The 19,058-nt window shown below is 49.4% G+C and overlaps 1 protein-coding gene across 1 annotated transcript; it reads left to right on the top strand.

Annotated features, from left to right (window-relative positions):
• The first annotated feature begins 8,018 nt into the window (after positions 1-8,018).
• LOC133547898 (putative per-hexamer repeat protein 5) lies at positions 8,019-11,942 on the top strand. The gene is made up of 2 exons (XM_061893384.1): positions 8,019-11,208; positions 11,296-11,942. Exon 2 carries the CDS (start codon positions 11,391-11,393, stop codon positions 11,925-11,927), a length of 537 nt encoding a protein of 178 aa, XP_061749368.1. The 5' UTR covers positions 8,019-11,208; positions 11,296-11,390; the 3' UTR covers positions 11,928-11,942.
• The last annotated feature ends 7,116 nt before the right edge of the window (positions 11,943-19,058 follow it).

Here is a 19,058-nt window from a genome sequence, read left to right on the forward strand (position 1 = left end):
ATATGAAACCGGGTGAATAAGAAAAATTGTATAGTGAAAAATAGACGATTTATTTACAAAATGAAAACGGCGACTTGTCGGAATGACTCGTCGCGTCGCAACCAGGCCAGCTGGAGTGACGTGTAAACAAACAGTCAGTAACAATATACAAAATTTCTATTTACATGTACGAGTCGATAGCAACGTTTCGGTGTATTACCTTCATCAGGCTTGACTCGTGAAGTGAAATGGCGCGATTGAAAAATAATGATATACAATATTATTTCCTGAAAATATGCCAATAGCAACAAACATTCAAATATAGTGGGTGGGGTCCCCGCAATGCACAATATTTGGCCTTCAAAATAGAACTATTTACCAAAATAAAGGTGCAGAACAATATGGACGGAGTGACCCAAGAAAGTCCCAAGCTGCTATGGAACAAACATGTATGGAAACAATACATTGAAAATAGGATAAAGATTGTCCTAAAAAGTGTATAATATAACATACAGTAGGATATAATAATGTGATATGACACCATAAATATGTAATAGGATGAACATCGTCATCGGAGGTATATGTTATGATGCAATGTGATACATATTATATACTATATATATGTGTTATGGTATGACACAATATAGAACAATATATAAAAAAAACAATATATAATATAATAACGACATGCGGTCATATAATGTCATGTCGTATATATATATATTATAATGTAGCATATTAGAATGCAGATGTAATATGCAGTTATGAATAATGATTGGAATATGTATCTATATATAGGTGTGTGTCTAATACCATCTCCAGGTAAGTATTGTCATGTGTTATTTTGTGAGGAATATAGCTGTGTGCAAGGTGTTAAGTCCAGGGGGAGATAACCCCGTACAGCACAATATAATGATAATATAATACAAAATAACACAGTGCAATATAGTAGAGTGCATTATAACACATTATGACACAATAATAATCTACCCGTATAGGGGATGCATAGTGATACTGAGAAGCCTCGAGTTGTTATCAGGGGCTTCTACAGTACCCAAGGAGGAGAGAATTGTGCTTCTAATGGCCCCCCCTCTGTGAGATGAGTAGAAGCTGGAATGTGTGTGTATATTTTTTGTATGACATCCTATGCAGGTAAGTATTGTGAATGTGTTGTATTAATGTTTGAATTATTTCTGTGTCCACAGGTGTCAGGTGAAGAAGAAATAATTTCATATATCCACAGCAGCGAGAGAGGAGGGAGGAGATAGTCCCAGGTGTCTCCCGTTTGTGTGATGTTTGTAATTTGGAATGTGTGTAGAAGCGTACTCCTATACATCCTCAGGTAAGTATTGACCATGTGTAATGTTATGATTGGGATGTATGTAAAGATACACGTCTCACACATCCCAAGGTGAGTATTGTAGTGGTGATGTATTGTAATTGGGATGTGTGTGTAGATGTGCGTCTAACACATCCTGAGGTAAGTATTGGTGATGTGTGATGTTATAATTAGGATGTGTGTGTATATATATAATGTGTTTTCACTTCTGACAGGTGTCAGGTGAAGAGAAAATAATCCAATGACATCAGCAGCAAGAGAGGAGGGAGGAGATTGTCCCTGGTGTCTCACATTGGTGTGATGGTTGTCATTCGGATGTGTGTGTATAAGTGTACTTATACACATCCTGAGGTAAGTGTTGACCATGTGTAATGTTATGATTTGGATGTAGGTAAAGATACACGTCTCACACATCCCCAAGTGAGTATTGTAATGGTGATGTATTGTAATTGGGATGTGTGTGTAGATGTGCGTCTAACACATCCTGAGGTAAGTATTGGTGATGTGTGATGTTATGATTGGGATGTGTGTGTATATATATAATGTGTTTTCACTTCTGACAGGTGTCAGGTGAAGAGAAAATGATCCAATGACGTCAGCAGCAAGAGAGGAGGGAGGAGATTGTCCCTGGTGTCTCACATATGTGTGATGTTTGTCATTTGGATGTGTGTGTATAAATGTACTTTTGCACATACTCAGGTAAGTGTTGACCATGAGTAATATTATGATTTGGATGTATGTGAAGATAAGTGTCTTACACATCCAGAGGTGAGTATTGTAGTTGTGATGTATTGTGATTTGGATGTGTGTGTAGATATGCATCTGACACATCCTGAGGTAAGTATTGGTAATGTGTAATGTTATAATGAGGATGTGTGTGTAAATATAATGTGTTTTACACTTCCTCAGGTGAATGTTGTATTTCAAATGTGTTATGATATGGATATGTGTGTAGATGTGTATCTAACACATTCTAAGGTAGGTATTGATGTTGTGTGGTGTTATAATTGGGATGTGTGTGTGAAATATGTCCTACACATCCCCAGGTGAGTGCTGTCATGCTGATGTGCTGTGATTTGGATGTGTGTGTAGATATGTGTCTTGCACATCCTGAGGTGAGTATTATCCAAGTGTTGTGTGGATATTTGACTTACTTCTGTGTCAACCGATGTCAGGTCCAGAAGGTCACGCGAGGGAGAGCGAGAGCCGTGAGAGGACTGGAGGCACTCGCTGGATAGGATTATGGGTAGGGTTGGGGTTAGGGTTGGGGTTGGGGTTGGGGTTAGGATTAGGATTAGGGTAGTGGGTAGGTTTAAGGAGTAGAAAAAGAATTAGGGTGGTGGGTAGGTTTTAGGAGTGGAAGGAGAAGATGGTTAGGGTTAGGGGGAGGAGGGGGTGGGGGTAGAAAAGAATTAGGGTGGTGGGTAGGTTTTAGGAGTGGAAGGAGAAGATGGTTAGGGTTAGGGGGAGGAGGGGGTGGGGGTAGAAAAAAATAAAGAGGGGAAGTAAAATGGGAAATGCACTGGCCATCAACAGTCCAACGGACTCACGCTCAACTCTCGTTTAGGCCTCCCGGATACCTGGTGCCCAACCTGGTGATCCAGAGGAGCTCCGCCCTCTGGCGTTGAGCGAGGCTCCACTTAGGATTCGTTTCGATGACAGTCACCCGGACGGAGGACCAGCCGTGCCGGACAAAGTGCTGAACCAGGTGAGTGTTGGTGTTTTTCTGTCTAACGATGTTGTACTTGTGTTGGGCGAATCTCCTAGCTACGGTATTGCCCGTCTCGCCTACGTACATATCGCCACATCGTTGACATCGGATGACGTAGACACAGTTTTTGGTGTGTCGGCCGCCACGACACAACGGCTGGAAAACCTTGCGGTTTTGGGGGTTCACCAACCATGGTGTGTGGCGGACAAGGGTATCCCTCCGAGTGGAGGGCGGGTCTCTCAGCGAGCTGACCCTGGCCCTGACCAACATATCATTCAAGTTGGGGTTCTTACGGTAGGCCGGCACCACGTAGTGCTCAAGCAGCCTCCCACTACTCTCCAAAAAAGTCCGGAAGTTGTCCTTGACATTCCTGGCGACTTGTACGGCCGAGGGAGAGTAGGTGGTGATGAAGGGGATCATGGTTGTCCCAGGGGGAGGTCTCCCCGGGTCCAAGAAGACCCTAAACTGTCGTCTGAGGAAGGACCTGGAGTAGCCCCTCCTCTTCAGAGCAGAAAAGAGGGTCTTCGAGGCCGCCAGGAAGTCCTCCCGCCTGGTGCAAATCCGATGAAACCTCAACAGTTGTGATTTCACCAACCCAGCAAACGTGTGCTTGGGGTGGAAGCTGCTTTTAAAAAGGAGCGCATGGGTGTCGGTCTCCTTGAAGAACACCCTGGTGTCCAAGTTGTGACTATTTGCAAAGTCAGGACCCTTGAATGTTGTGGTGTCCAAAAAGTCGACGGATGTGCTACTCGTGGTCGACTTGATGGTGATGTTTTTGTTGTGAGTGTTGAGCGTGTTCAAGAACACGTCAAACTCCTCACGGGAGTGTGTCCAGACGCCCCAGATGTCATCAAGGTACCGCAAATAGTGGAGAGGACGTTTTGGGCAGACGGCTAAGGCAGCAGTCTCCCACTCTGCCATAAATATGTTGGCATACGCCGGAGCAAATTTCTTGCCCATAGCAGTGCCCTTAATTTGGAGGTAGAAACGACCATCGAACTCAAAATCGTTTCTCCTCAAATTAATATCCAGGAGCTGTAGAAGCTCCTTTTCAGGCCTGCTGACGTCCCGGTACCTGTAGAAGACATTTTTGACAGCCCGAATACCCTCATCGATGTCGATGTTTGTATATAGGCTGTCAATGTCGATGGTAAATAGGATTGCATCTGGGGGAATGTGCACACTCCTGACTTTGTCGAGAAAGTCGTAAGTATCTCTGAGGTAGCTGTCGTGGAGAACGGAGAGTGGTGTTAAATAGTAGTCGATGAACTCTGCCGTTCTGTACGTCTCGCTACCGCAGTCCGAGACAATGGGGCGGCCCGGAGGGATCTCGTGGGGCTTGCTCCATTTGTCTGGCTCCTTATGTATTTTGGGGAGCATATAGAACCTGCGAGGTCGCGGATCCGGCTCCCCTAGGAGGTACTTTTTTTGTTTGGAATTTATAAATTTCTTGAGAAGAAGATTGTCGACAATCTTCTCCACCAAGGGGATAGTTTGGGGATAAATAGGTTCCGACAGTGGTAGATAATAGGTAGTGTCCCCCAGCTGTCGAGAACCCTCCCAAATATATTGTGATCTGTCAAGGATGACAACAGCACTCCCCTTGTCTGCTGGTTTGATCACAATATGTTTATTAATCTTAAGACTATAAAGGGCCTCAATTTCTTCCCGTGTCAAATTGGGGGCGACCGCAGGTGTGCAGCCCGAGCCGGGCATTAGGAGCCCGTCAGACCGGACCATTGCCTGGAACTCCGGAGGCAACAGTCCAGGTGAGGGCTCCCAGCTGGAGCGGGCTGCAAACGGTGTGGGTTTGAGAGTATCCTGTTTCTCATAATACACCGCCAGTTTGACACGTCTATGGTAGTGCTGGAGGTCCGACTGGAGTTGATGATGCCAGTCACTACTGAGATTAATGGAAGGAATAAAATTGAGGCCTTTATTGAGTAGGGAAATTTGTGAGGGGGTCGGCGTGAAGTTGTGGGCCAAATTTACCACGCTCTTACTACCCCCCCGAGTGCTCGGGATTGTGGGGCTGTGGAGTTTAAATCCCGAAGCCAATGTTGTAACATGAGCTTAGCAGTACCTGGCGTCCAATGGATGTGGTCTGCTTGGGTCTCAAACTCCCGGCTGTCTAGGGCCGGGATGTGAGCATAATTGCTCCTGATGAAGTTATTCAGCTGCTGGAGATTGTTTTTCTCCTCCAAAGGCAGATCAGCTGAATAGTTCAACAGGGGAATTACCACCCGGGCAGTTGGGAATGTGTTCCTGGCCGCCCTGAGTGCACCTTGGAGCTGTTTAATGGTTGTCTCCTTAACTTTTTGCTCACGGTTGTTGAGCCCAAAAGCTAACACCAGCACTTCAACCTGGAGAGCAACTCTGGCCCTGGCCAGGAGGGCCTCCGCGTGCCGGAAGTTGGCCCCCGGGTAACTGTCGATCTGCAGGTCGTTGCGGTGGAAAGGTGGTATATGTGCCAGGTTGGAGTCGCCGACAATCAGGATCCTCCTGTTAGTCGACAACTTCCAATCTGACATCTTGCGCGATGTGTTGGGGTGTCTGGTGGGTTTATGAGGGGGGGCACCCATAACAACCTGCACCTCCTCGGCGCTGTCTGAAGTGGTCGGGCTGTGTGGGGTCGTTGGGGTCGAGGGTCCCTCCCGCGTCGTCGGGGTGGGAAGGGGCGTGCTAGGAAGGGGGGAGGGGCGTGTTGGAGGACGTCCCTCAGGTGCCTGTTCCTGCTGAGGTGAGTCCTGGTGGTCGGTGAATGGGGGCCGGACAGGGGTGGGTGCCTGTGGTGACTGTGCGGTCTTCTTTTGAAGACCTCTGAAGAGCTGGGACCAGTCAGGGGGCGTGTCCGGGTTCGATGAGGATATGGACCAGTTGTGGGGCGTGTTGGGATTAGCCGATGACATCACAGGGGTGAGTCCCACAAAATCCAGTACCTCGTTGTCCAGGTCGATAAGAAGCGTCCCGGGGGGCGTGGACTCCCGTGGTGGTTGGATGTTGTCCTGGGTCTGTGTGCGGGTCTCCTGTGTGATGTCCTTTGCGTGTGTTGGGATAACAGGATCCTCTGTTGCAGGTGGACTCGGAGGAGGTGTTACACGACGTGCAGGAGAGGGTGGTGTAGGCGGCCTCTCGTTGGTGGTGTCGTCTGCTGATCTGCTGCGAGGACGGAGGCGTCGTGTCCTCCTCTGTTCCAAGGGTGGTTTCAGAACTGCAGGAGGAGGTGTGGAATGCGGGAGGAAGGAGGTCATGTGTGCTGGAGGGTCCGCCTCTCGTTCCACGTATGGAGACCAATTCGGGCCGGTGCTGTCGGTAATGGTGCCAACCGACACCAAGGTGGTGGTGGGGGGGCGGGGTAGGGCCTGGGTCGGGCGTGTCACCTCAGTGTTGACAAGGAGGTCAGCGAAGGCTGCGAGGATTTGAGCCTCGGCCAGTCGAAGGGTGTCCCCCATGAGTCTGCGTCCCAGATGTCTTCTGGTCCATGTTGAGGCCATCTGAAAAGCGGGTCTCCAGTCCTCACCACCAAATTTGGTAATTTTGTCCAATTCAATTTTTAAGGCCTCTCTGTAGTGGTGTCTCAGAATAAAAATTGTTTCTTCTGCCCACATTTGTGCATTGTCTTTAATGAGTTCATCAGTATCAGGGTTTGTAACCGCCGGTCTAATCATGGTGGCCAGTGTTTGTTGCATTTTACTGATGGACTGTGGGGGGTCTTTTTTGGAAACAATGTTTTGATGGTGTGTAATTTTGATAATATTGTAAAAACATTTTGCTTTTACATTGCTCTCAATATCTGTATTGTAATTATTATAATTATTATTGTGATTATGAACATTATTAGGGGCCGTATTCCTCCTGGGAGGGTCCCTACGCTGCTTGCGTTTTTTTCTGGGACGGGGAGGATTGCGGGGATAATTTTGTGGTGCATATTGAGGCATTAAAGGCGGCAGGGGATTGAATCTTTGCTGCCTAATGTTCCTAGTGTTGTGAATTGGGGGTGCAGTGTTCCGATTTTTCCATCGAGTGGCGCTGTGGCGCGGCTCCTGCTGCACATATCTGCCTTCTTCGTGGCCAAAATGGCGGCGTGTCCATGAGTGGGGGCGGTGATGACTCTCCAAATGAGTGTTTTGGCGTCCCCTTGCCACTTCAGCATAGGATCTTTGAGGTGGTGGTTGGAAACGCCGAGGACCTTGCTCATCTGGATGACGGTAGGGACGTTCTTCTTCCCGGATTGGCCATTCTTGGCGCGGTTGTTGTCGCCGGGCTTTGCGCTTCCGCCCCGACCTGGCTGGAATCCAGCCCTCTTGATACCAGTCGGACATTTCTAATTATAAAAATTATGTCGCTGGTAAAAATGATAACAAAAATAGCAGAGAATGGTGCTATATCCTCTCTGAGAAAAAATATATTGTCTTTAATTCACTTATTTTAGTGAAAAAGAAGAATCAGCGTGCCCGTGGGCGGGGCTACGTGGAGGTCAGAGGGAGTACTTCCGGTTTGGATCTCGGCGTGTACGGTAAGAAATAAGTGCTTTTTCAGCCAAAATATGTACCAAACAACGCTGATATGAAACCGGGTGAATAAGAAAAATTGTATAGTGAAAAATAGACGATTTATTTACAAAATGAAAACGGCGACTTGTCGTAATGACTCGTCGCGTCGCAACCAGGCCAGCTGGAGTGACGTGTAAACAAACAGTCAGTAACAATATACAAAATTTCTATTTACATGTACGAGTCGATAGCAACGTTTCGGTGTATTACCTTCATCAGGCTTGACTCGTGAAGTGAAATGGCGCGATTGAAAAATAATGATATACAATATTATTTCCTGAAAATAGGGTTAGGGTTAGGGTTAGGGTTGGGGTTGGGGTTGGGGTTAGGGTTAGAGTTAGGAGTTAGGGTTAGGTATAAAGAGAAGGAGAGATGGGTAGGTGTTAGGTGTAAAGAAAAGAGAGATGGGTAGGTTTTAGGAGTGAAAAAGGAGAGTGGTTAGGGTTAGGGTAAGGGGTGGGGGAAGGGCGATAAAAGAGTGTAAAAAAGAATATAAGAGGGGTGTGCACGGTCCGTCTATGGCCCAGCGGGCTCGCACTCACGCCTCATTGAGGCCCCCCGGATGTCTAGTGCCCAATTTGGTCATCCACAGGCGTTCGGCGTGTCGCCGTTGGCCTGCACTCCATTTGGAGTCGTGCTGGATGACACAAACCCGGACAGAAGCCCACCCGTGCCGGAGGAAGTGTTGCACCAGGTGGGTGGTGGTGTTCTTCTGTCGAGTAATGTTGTGTCTATGTTGGTGGAAACGGGTGGCGATGGTGTTTCCCGTCTCCCCAACATACAGGGCGTGGCAACGCTGGCATCGGATGACGTAAACGCAGTTTTTTGTGCGTGCGTCCCCCCTGCATAGGGGCCGGAAGACCCTCCCGTTGTGGCGGTTAAGTAGCCACGGGATGTGTCTGAAGGGGACGCTGCTCCGAGTCGGGGGAGGATCTCTCGTGGAGGGGACCCGAGCCCTGACCAGCAGATCGCACAGGTTGGGATTCTTACGGTATGCTGACACCAAATAATGTTTTTGGAGCCTGCCACTATTATCCACAAAGTCTTTAAAGTTTTGTTTGACTCTTCTAGCTACCTGTACCGCCGCAGGTGAGAAGGTCGTGATCAGGGGGATCATGGACTCACCAGGGGGAGGCTTCTTGGGGTCCAAGAAGCACCTGAACTGTCTCCTGAGGAAGGATCTCGAATATCCCCTCTTCCTCAGGGCCGTGAACAGGGCTCCCGTGGCCGTGACGAAGTCCTCCCGCCTGGTGCAGATCCGGTGGAATCTTAGCAGCTGGGACTTGACCAGTCCCGCGTAGGTATGTCGGGGGTGGAAACTGGTCTTGTGGAGGAGGGCGTGGGTGTCAGTCTGTTTGAAATAAACCTTTATGTCCAGATTGTGAGTGGAGGGGAAGTCTGGACCTTTGTATGTGGTGGTGTCCAAGAAATCCACCGACATGGGGCTGGTGGTGGACTTGATAGTGATACTGGGGTTGTGAGTATTGAGGGTGTGGCGGAACACCTCAAACTCCTCTACGGAGTGGGCCCATACCCCCCAGATATCATCGAGGTACCGTAAGTAATGCAGGGGCTTGATCGGGCACGCTGCGAGGGCGGAGGTCTCCCATTCCGCCATAAAAATATTGGCGTATGCCGGGGCAAATTTCTTCCCCATGGCTGTCCCTTTAATCTGGAGGAAGAACTTCCCATTAAATTCGAAGTCGTTCCTCCTTAAATTTATGTCGAGCAGCTGCAGGAGTTCTTTGTCCGGCCTGCTAATGTCTCGATATTTGCCAAATATATTTTTTACGGCTTGGATGCCCTGTTCAATGTCTATGTTTGTGTATAAACTGTCTATATCAATTGTGAACAGAATGGCCTCTTGGGGAATGATCAGATTTTTAATTTTTTCTATAAAATCATATGTGTCTTTCAAATAACTATTGTGTTTGATGGAAAGTGGCGTTAAATAAAAATCAATAAATTCTGCCGTCCTGTAGGTTTCGCTCCCACAGTCGGAAACTATGGGCCTGCCCGGGGGTATGACATGGGGCTGGCTCCATTTGTGGGGTTCCTTGTGGATTTTGGGGAGTAAATAAAACCTACGAGGACGGGGATCCGATTCGCCCAGGAGGTAAGTAAACTGTTTATGATTGATGAATCTTTTATTTAATAAATTTTTAATGATTTTTTCCACCATAGGGATTGTGTCAAGATAAATGGGTGCGGCCAACGGGGAGTAGTAGGTGGTGTCGTTCAGTTGTCTGGTGCCCTCCCAGACATACTGAGACCTGTCAAAGATGACCACAGCGCTTCCTTTGTCTGCCGGTTTGATAACAATGTTATTGTTATTTTTCAGACTCTGAAGGGCCTCAGTTTCGTCACGCGTGAGGTTGGGCGTAATGGCGAGGGCGCAACCCGATAGGAGCGATGGATGCTCGTCCGCTAGGACCAGTGTGTGGACCTCTGGAGGTAGCAGACCGGGTGAGGGCTCCCACTCGGACCGGGCGGTGAAAGGTCGCGGACCGAGGGACCCTTGCTTTTCATAGAACACCGCGAGTTTGACACCCCTGTGGTATTCTTGTAAGTCAAACTTCATTTGGTGGTGCCACTCAGGACTAAGGTTGGTGGATGGGACGAACGTGAGGCCTTTATTGAGGAGGGAGCGCTGTGAGGAGGTAAGTGTGAAATGTTTTGCCAAATTTACAATGTTTTTGTTTGTGTTTGTGGTGGTGTTGTTTGTGCTTGTGTCACCCCCCCGACAGGTCGGGTTTTTGGGGATGCCATGTTTAAATGGTGAAGCCAGTGCTTCAGCATGTTTTTGGCCGTTTCCTCGGTCCAGTGAAGGTTGTCCCTCCCCGTAGCAAACTTCTCACTGGTGAGTGCCGGAATGAAATTATAGTTTTTTTGAATATAAGTATTAATTTTGTGGAGGTTATCTTTATGTTCCTGGGGCAGGGCTTCTGAGAAGTTAATGATGGGGATGGAAATGTCGGCGTTCGGGAACACCGTTTTGGCCACCTTTAGGGCCCTTTGGATTTGTTTAAAGGTGGTGGCCTTCGGGTTTTGTTCCTTGTTATTGAGGCCGAACGATAACACCACCATTTCCACTTCGACACTAATCTTTGTTTTTTCTAGGATGGCCTCTGCGTGGCGGAAGTTGGCACCTGGATAGCTGTCCATCTGAAGGTCCTGGAGACGGACAGGTGGAAGACGACTAATATTGGAGTCACCAATCACCAGGACCTTCTTATCCACAGACAGGTGCCAATCAACCAACTTGCGCGTGGTACTGATGTGTCTAGTGGGGCCCCTGCGCGGACTGATAGGTGTGGCTAATTGTGTCGTGTCTGTATCCTCTGTCGGCTGAGAGGCCGAAGCGACCGCTCTAGGCCCCTTCCGGATTCCCGAAAAAAATTGGGACCAGCTTGGACCCGCTTCGGGAACCGGCGTGCGTGGAGGAGGAGTGTCCACGAGGGGCACGTCCGGAAGAGGCGCGTCCGGGAGGGGCGCGTCCAGGAGGGAGGAAGTCGGCGAGGATGGTCCCGGTAGGCCAGAACCTAGTTGAGACCAACTGGGGGGCGTGTCAGGGGGCAGCTGGGACCACCCTGGAGGCCCCTCAGGGGATGACGCCGGCTGCTCAGGTAAGTAGTTGGAAGTGTCTGGTTGGCCAGACGTCACCTGTGCATTGTCCGCCACATGGACTACAACTGATGTATTTTGTTCCCCAGGTGGCGGTGGCGCGTCCGAGACCGCAGGAGGGACCCTGACTTCGGTCTCGACCTGCGGATGCGGCCTGGGTGGCGGGACCAGGGGAGCCTCGACAATGGAGTTGTCGGGAGGACTGCTGCATGGCTCCTGGGGTCGTGTCATTCTCTGGGGCCTGGATGGTGCCGCAGCCAGAGAAGAAGGCGACAAAACCGGGAAGGGGACCGGGGTGACCGGTCCCCTAGGACCCGGAACCGGCTCCACCACAGGGGACCAGTCCCCGACCACAGGGTCGGTCATGGTGGACGCCGTGGCTCGCACAGGAGCGTGCAGGGTTGGAACCGGCAGGGGCAGCGGCAGCGGCAGCGGCAGCGGCGGCTGCACTACCTCCATCACCACTCGGGTGCTGGAAGGATCCAAGCGGACTGGTGACCCCGTCTGCTGGGATCGTGACGGACTACCCCCCTCGTCCACGCCACGAACGTCCACACAGATGGAGATCACCAGACCCTCAGCCAGCCGCAGTGTCTCGGTGGTCAACCTGCGTCCCAGGTGTGTCCTGGTCCAAGCTGAGGCCACCTGGAATGGTTCCTTCCAATTTTGCCCAATAAAAGCACCCAATTTGTTGATTTCCGTCTGCAGCGCTTTTTTATAATGTTCTCTTAGTATTTGTACAGTTTTTTGTGCCCAATTGTGTGCATTGTCTTTTATTAGGGCTTCTGTATCAGGGTTGGTGACCGCTGGCCTGATTCCGGTCGTCAAGGTGAGTTCCATATTAGTAATAGTTTTTGGTTGGATATCTCTATCCACATTATTTTGGTGGTGTATTATTTTAATGATGTTATAGATGATTTTAGCTTTGATGCTAAAATCACTATCCTGATTGTCAGGATGAATTTCCCTGGTGGGACGTGTTGTGTTTACATTCCTGTTTATATTCGGGCGTTGACCCCGTCCAAATCCAGGTTTGTCTGCTCTAAAAGTCCTCCTGGGATTGGGAGGCTCATAGTGTGCAGGTCGGAAATTAACCCTGTTTTTTTGGGGTCTATTATGTGCAGGATGTTGGAAATATTGAGGTTTGTATCCTCTGACAAAATTGTTTTTATTTTTTTGGAATGTGTTGTGTTGATTTTCCCACCGTGGGGCACCATAACGCTTGCCACGCCGGCCGCTGTTACTCCTGTCGCGAGAGGCGTTGCCCTGGCGACGTGTGTTGTTTGTGGAGTAAACATGGCGGCGTGTGTTGCGTGTGGGGTAATCGCGGCGACGTGCGTCGCGTGTAGGGTAGTCCCGGCGACGTGCGTCGCGTGTGGGGTAGTCCCGACCACGTACGTCACGTCTCTCACGCGATCGGTTGTCGTAGCGACGCGTGTCGCTGCGGAGGCGCGTCCGCTCGTCCTCCTCCTCTGCAGGATAGCCACGCAGCACCTCCGCGTAGCTCCTGCGAGGCGGTTGTTGACGACGGTCCGCAAAATGATAATCTTCGTCATCATAGCGGCCGTATTGAGGTTGAGGACGAGGGGGCGGGGTGATCTCGCGCCGCGATCGCTGTTTGCGTCCGCGAGGACGGACGAGGACCCATTCCTCGTCGTTCCACGCCGCCATTTTACGACAACCGAAAGTGATATTTAATGTAAAATGGATTTTGTGTATAAAAATATAATAGGAATGAAGGTAGGTAGGTAGAAAGAAAAAATAAATTGATAGAAAAGAAATAAAATAGAAAGACTCCGGCGCGTGTCAGTGACGTCACGTCAGCGCAAACCGGATGTCTTTCGAAAAAAACCACAGAAGAAGAAGACCAGCTTCTTCGAAGAAAAAAGAATATAAAGAAAATAAACAACTAAGGGCGGTGCTATGCAGCACGATAAAAGACTCCAAGGTAAGGAGTGGAATAAATTAAATTAAATAATTAAGGTGTAAAAACTGAACGTAAAAGAGCGAATTGTCGGCGGACTTTTCGCCTCGTGGGAAAAGTTCCGCACGGCCACAAACAAAAAGAGAGAGGGAGGGTAGAGGAAAGATAGTAAAAAGGTGAAAAATAATGTATGGCAAGTCTTATAAATGCAACGTTTCGGCACGAATGTGCCTTCTTCAGGCTGAGACTTGCTAAATGGAATATGAAATGAAAAAGTCGGCTAGTGTGCAATGAGAGCGATGTTGCTCGTTCGGTGGTTGGCTGTAGACTGAGGCTGATTGGCTGCTGAGAGTAAGGTGGAGTCGTAGCTGGCGAAAAATAAACAGAAAAGTTTTAAGCGATGCAAACTGCTCAGCTAAAATCATCCATGCAGCAATAATTGGCACCCAGTGACAGCATTGACCATGTAAATGGTATTTTATATTATTATTAATAGTGAATAAATAAATAAAATAAAATAAAATAAAATTAAATAGGCAAAAATAGGAAATAATAAGATAAAAATAAGGAAAATTCACTATTAATAGCACAATAAAACTGAGCCGAGGAAAACGGTAATTGTGACTCCAAACGGAGTTCAAACAAGTCCAAAGTATTTTTTTGGAGAAATTTTTAAAGGTTTTTTAGTATTTTTTTGTGTTTTTGTTAGGTTTTTTGATTTTTTTTGGGAGATTTTAAGTATTTTTGTATTTTTTTGGTATTTTTTCAGGTCGTTGGAGTACACGGACATCCGGAGCACTCCCTGCGCCGGGTACGTCCGTGTAGCTAGGTCCATGACCCTGTAACCAAGGTAAGTATTTTAGTATTGTTTCTGTGTCTTTTTGCAGTCGTTGGAGTAAAGGACAACGTCCGTTTACCCCAGGTGAGAGACATGACAATAAAGGTAAGTATTTTTGATGTTGTTATCATATGTTCTTTCTTTGATTTTGTTGTTGTTTTTTTACAGGTACTCGTGGGAAGACCAGGACCTCCGAGGCATCCCTTCCGCCAGAGACGTCCGGATACCCAGGTGAGTAGTAAGGTAAGTGTTATTATCCGCAATGTTGTATATATTGGTGCGGATGAGAGGTGGAACCAGGAGGGTCCCCAATGGGCGGAGCGCGAGCCGTGTGTGGACCAGAGGCACAGGCGGGTTAGGGTTGGGGTTGGGGTTGGGGTTAGGGTTAGAGTTAGGAGTTAGGGTTAGGTATAAAGAGAAGGAGAGATGGGTAGGTGTTAGGTGTAAAGAAAAGAGAGATGGGTAGGTTTTAGGAGTGAAAAAGGAGAGTGGTTAGGGTTAGGGTAAGGGGTGGGGGAAGGGCGATAAAAGAGTGTAAAAAAGAATATAAGAGGGGTGTGCACGGTCCGTCTATGGCCCAGCGGGCTCGCACTCACGCCTCATTGAGGCCCCCCGGATGTCTAGTGCCCAATTTGGTCATCCACAGGCGTTCGGCGTGTCGCCGTTGGCCTGCACTCCATTTGGAGTCGTGCTGGATGACACAAACCCGGACAGAAGCCCACCCGTGCCGGAGGAAGTGTTGCACCAGGTGGGTGGTGGTGTTCTTCTGTCGAGTAATGTTGTGTCTATGTTGGTGGAAACGGGTGGCGATGGTGTTTCCCGTCTCCCCAACATACAGGGCGTGGCAACGCTGGCATCGGATGACGTAAACGCAGTTTTTTGTGCGTGCGTCCCCCCTGCATAGGGGCCGGAAGACCCTCCCGTTGTGGCGGTTAAGTAGCCACGGGATGTGTCTGAAGGGGACGCTGCTCCGAGTCGGGGGAGGATCTCTCGTGGAGGGGACCCGAGCCCTGACCAGCAGATCGCACAGGTTGGGATTCTTACGGTATGCTGACACCAAATAATGTTTTTGGAGCCTGCCACTATTATCCACAAAGTCTTTAAAGTTTTGTTTGACTCTTCTAGCTACCTGTACCGCCGCAGGTGAGAAGGTCGTGATCAGGGGGATCATGGACTCACCAGGGGGAGGCTTCTTGGGGTCCAAGAAGCACCTGAACTGTCTCCTGAGGAAGGATCTCGAATATCCCCTCTTCCTCAGGGCCGTGAACAGGGCTCCCGTGGCCGTGACGAAGTCCTCCCGCCTGGTGCAGATCCGGTGGAATCTTAGCAGCTGGGACTTGACCAGTCCCGCGTAGGTATGTCGGGGGTGGAAACTGGTCTTGTGGAGGAGGGCGTGGGTGTCAGTCTGTTTGAAATAAACCTTTATGTCCAGATTGTGAGTGGAGGGGAAGTCTGGACCTTTGTATGTGGTGGTGTCCAAGAAATCCACCGACATGGGGCTGGTGGTGGACTTGATAGTGATACTGGGGTTGTGAGTATTGAGGGTGTGGCGGAACACCTCAAACTCCTCTACGGAGTGGGCCCATACCCCCCAGATATCATCGAGGTACCGTAAGTAATGCAGGGGCTTGATCGGGCACGCTGCGAGGGCGGAGGTCTCCCATTCCGCCATAAAAATATTGGCGTATGCCGGGGCAAATTTCTTCCCCATGGCTGTCCCTTTAATCTGGAGGAAGAACTTCCCATTAAATTCGAAGTCGTTCCTCCTTAAATTTATGTCGAGCAGCTGCAGGAGTTCTTTGTCCGGCCTGCTAATGTCTCGATATTTGCCAAATATATTTTTTACGGCTTGGATGCCCTGTTCAATGTCTATGTTTGTGTATAAACTGTCTATATCAATTGTGAACAGAATGGCCTCTTGGGGAATGATCAGATTTTTAATTTTTTCTATAAAATCATATGTGTCTTTCAAATAACTATTGTGTTTGATGGAAAGTGGCGTTAAATAAAAATCAATAAATTCTGCCGTCCTGTAGGTTTCGCTCCCACAGTCGGAAACTATGGGCCTGCCCGGGGGTATGACATGGGGCTGGCTCCATTTGTGGGGTTCCTTGTGGATTTTGGGGAGTAAATAAAACCTACGAGGACGGGGATCCGATTCGCCCAGGAGGTAAGTAAACTGTTTATGATTGATGAATCTTTTATTTAATAAATTTTTAATGATTTTTTCCACCATAGGGATTGTGTCAAGATAAATGGGTGCGGCCAACGGGGAGTAGTAGGTGGTGTCGTTCAGTTGTCTGGTGCCCTCCCAGACATACTGAGACCTGTCAAAGATGACCACAGCGCTTCCTTTGTCTGCCGGTTTGATAACAATGTTATTGTTATTTTTCAGACTCTGAAGGGCCTCAGTTTCGTCACGCGTGAGGTTGGGCGTAATGGCGAGGGCGCAACCCGATAGGAGCGATGGATGCTCGTCCGCTAGGACCAGTGTGTGGACCTCTGGAGGTAGCAGACCGGGTGAGGGCTCCCACTCGGACCGGGCGGTGAAAGGTCGCGGACCGAGGGACCCTTGCTTTTCATAGAACACCGCGAGTTTGACACCCCTGTGGTATTCTTGTAAGTCAAACTTCATTTGGTGGTGCCACTCAGGACTAAGGTTGGTGGATGGGACGAACGTGAGGCCTTTATTGAGGAGGGAGCGCTGTGAGGAGGTAAGTGTGAAATGTTTTGCCAAATTTACAATGTTTTTGTTTGTGTTTGTGGTGGTGTTGTTTGTGCTTGTGTCACCCCCCCGACAGGTCGGGTTTTTGGGGATGCCATGTTTAAATGGTGAAGCCAGTGCTTCAGCATGTTTTTGGCCGTTTCCTCGGTCCAGTGAAGGTTGTCCCTCCCCGTAGCAAACTTCTCACTGGTGAGTGCCGGAATGAAATTATAGTTTTTTTGAATATAAGTATTAATTTTGTGGAGGTTATCTTTATGTTCCTGGGGCAGGGCTTCTGAGAAGTTAATGATGGGGATGGAAATGTCGGCGTTCGGGAACACCGTTTTGGCCACCTTTAGGGCCCTTTGGATTTGTTTAAAGGTGGTGGCCTTCGGGTTTTGTTCCTTGTTATTGAGGCCGAACGATAACACCACCATTTCCACTTCGACACTAATCTTTGTTTTTTCTAGGATGGCCTCTGCGTGGCGGAAGTTGGCACCTGGATAGCTGTCCATCTGAAGGTCCTGGAGACGGACAGGTGGAAGACGACTAATATTGGAGTCACCAATCACCAGGACCTTCCTATCCACAGACAGGTGCCAATCAACCAACTTGCGCGTGGTACTGATGTGTCTAGTGGGGCCCCTGCGCGGACTGATAGGTGTGGCTAATTGTGTCGTGTCTGTATCCTCTGTCGGCTGAGAGGCCGAAGCGACCGCTCTAGGCCCCTTCCGGATTCCCGAAAAAAATTGGGACCAGCTTGGACCCGCTTCGGGAACCGGCGTGCGTGGAGGAGGAGTGTCCACGAGGGGTTAGGGTTAGGGTTAGGGTTAGGGTTAGGGTTAGGGTTAGGGTTAGGGTTAGGGTTAGGGTTAGGGTTTAGGGTTAGGGTTAGGGTTAGGTTTGTGGTTGGGGTTGGGGTTAGGGTTAGGAGAGAGAGAGAGTGAGATAGAGAGAGAGAGAGAGAGAGAGAGAGAGAGAGAGAGAGTGAGTGAGAGAGAGAGAGAGAGAGTGAGATGAGAGAGAGAGTAAAGGTTAGGTTTAGGAGAGGAGAGAGTAAAGGTTAGGTTTAGGAGAGGAGAGGGAGAGGGATAGAGAGAGAGAGAGTGTGAAAAAAAGAAAAGAGAGAAGAGGAGGGTGTGCTCGCTCCATCACAACCTGTCCAGGCGACGCCAAGCCGAACGATGGCCACCCCAAGGACCCTGGAAGAAATCGAATCGGGGCTTTAAATGAAGTGACAAACACATGCGGATAATATCCAGCTTTAAATGAAGTGACAAACACATGCGGATAATATCCAGGGTTAGGGTTAGGGTTAGGGTTAGGGTTAGGTTTGGGGTTAGGATTAGGGTTGGGGTAAGGGTGTGCTCGGTCCGTCTGCAGCCCGCCCGGGCGACGCCCACACCAGTCGCAGAACCCCCCGAGAACCCCGAAGGCGTACAACGCCAAACTCCTGGGTGTGCAGTGTGGTGGCAAACACGGCCAAATGTTTGTGGCTGTCCAACGACGCGTTTCGGTCCCTCAGACCTCATCAGGTTGGCTGTTCTCTGACACACGGCTTCTTACTTGTCTTCACAGCTGGATGTCCCCTCATCGACAGCTGGAGAGCGAATGAGCCGGTGGAGTAGGAGGAGGACTTATTTATGAGAGCTCTACAGGGGGTGGAGCTTCGGTTCCCCTGCAGTGTCACAACGGACCCCTCAGCCCAACCACGCAAGACAATGTAAATATGGTTGTTCTTTTGTGCCTCAACTCCTGTAATGTGTTTGAGCTCCTCACCACACTGACATGGTGCCACTTGCACTCACGTCCCTCGCAAACAGAGTCCCCAGGAAGCCCCACGACCGGCAGAACGCCACCCAAAGACGGACTGGAGGCACTGGCGGGTTAGGTTTGGGGTTAGGATTAGGGTTGGGGTAAGGGTGTGCTCGGTCCGTCTGCAGCCCGCCCGGGCGACGCCCACACCAGTCGCAGAACCCCCCGAGAACCCCGAAGGCGTACAACGCCAAACTCCTGGGTGTGCAGTGTGGTGGCAAACACGGCCAAATGTTTGTGGCTGTCCAACGACGCGTTTCGGTCCCTCAGACCTCATCAGGTTGGCTGTTCTCTGACACACGGCTTCTTACTTGTCTTCACAGCTGGATGTCCCCTCATCGACAGCTGGAGAGCGAATGAGCCGGTGGAGTAGGAGGAGGACTTATTTATGAGAGCTCTACAGGGGGTGGAGCTTCGGTTCCCCTGCAGTGTCACAACGGACCCCTCAGCCCAACCACGCAAGACAATGTAAATATGGTTGTTCTTTTGTGCCTCAACTCCTGTAATGTGTTTGAGCTCCTCACCACACTGACATGGTGCCACTTGCACTCACGTCCCTCGCAAACAGAGT

Source organism: Nerophis ophidion, unplaced genomic scaffold, assembly GCF_033978795.1.
Source record: "Nerophis ophidion isolate RoL-2023_Sa unplaced genomic scaffold, RoL_Noph_v1.0 HiC_scaffold_256, whole genome shotgun sequence".
Lineage (NCBI taxonomy): Eukaryota > Metazoa > Chordata > Actinopteri > Syngnathiformes > Syngnathidae > Nerophis > Nerophis ophidion.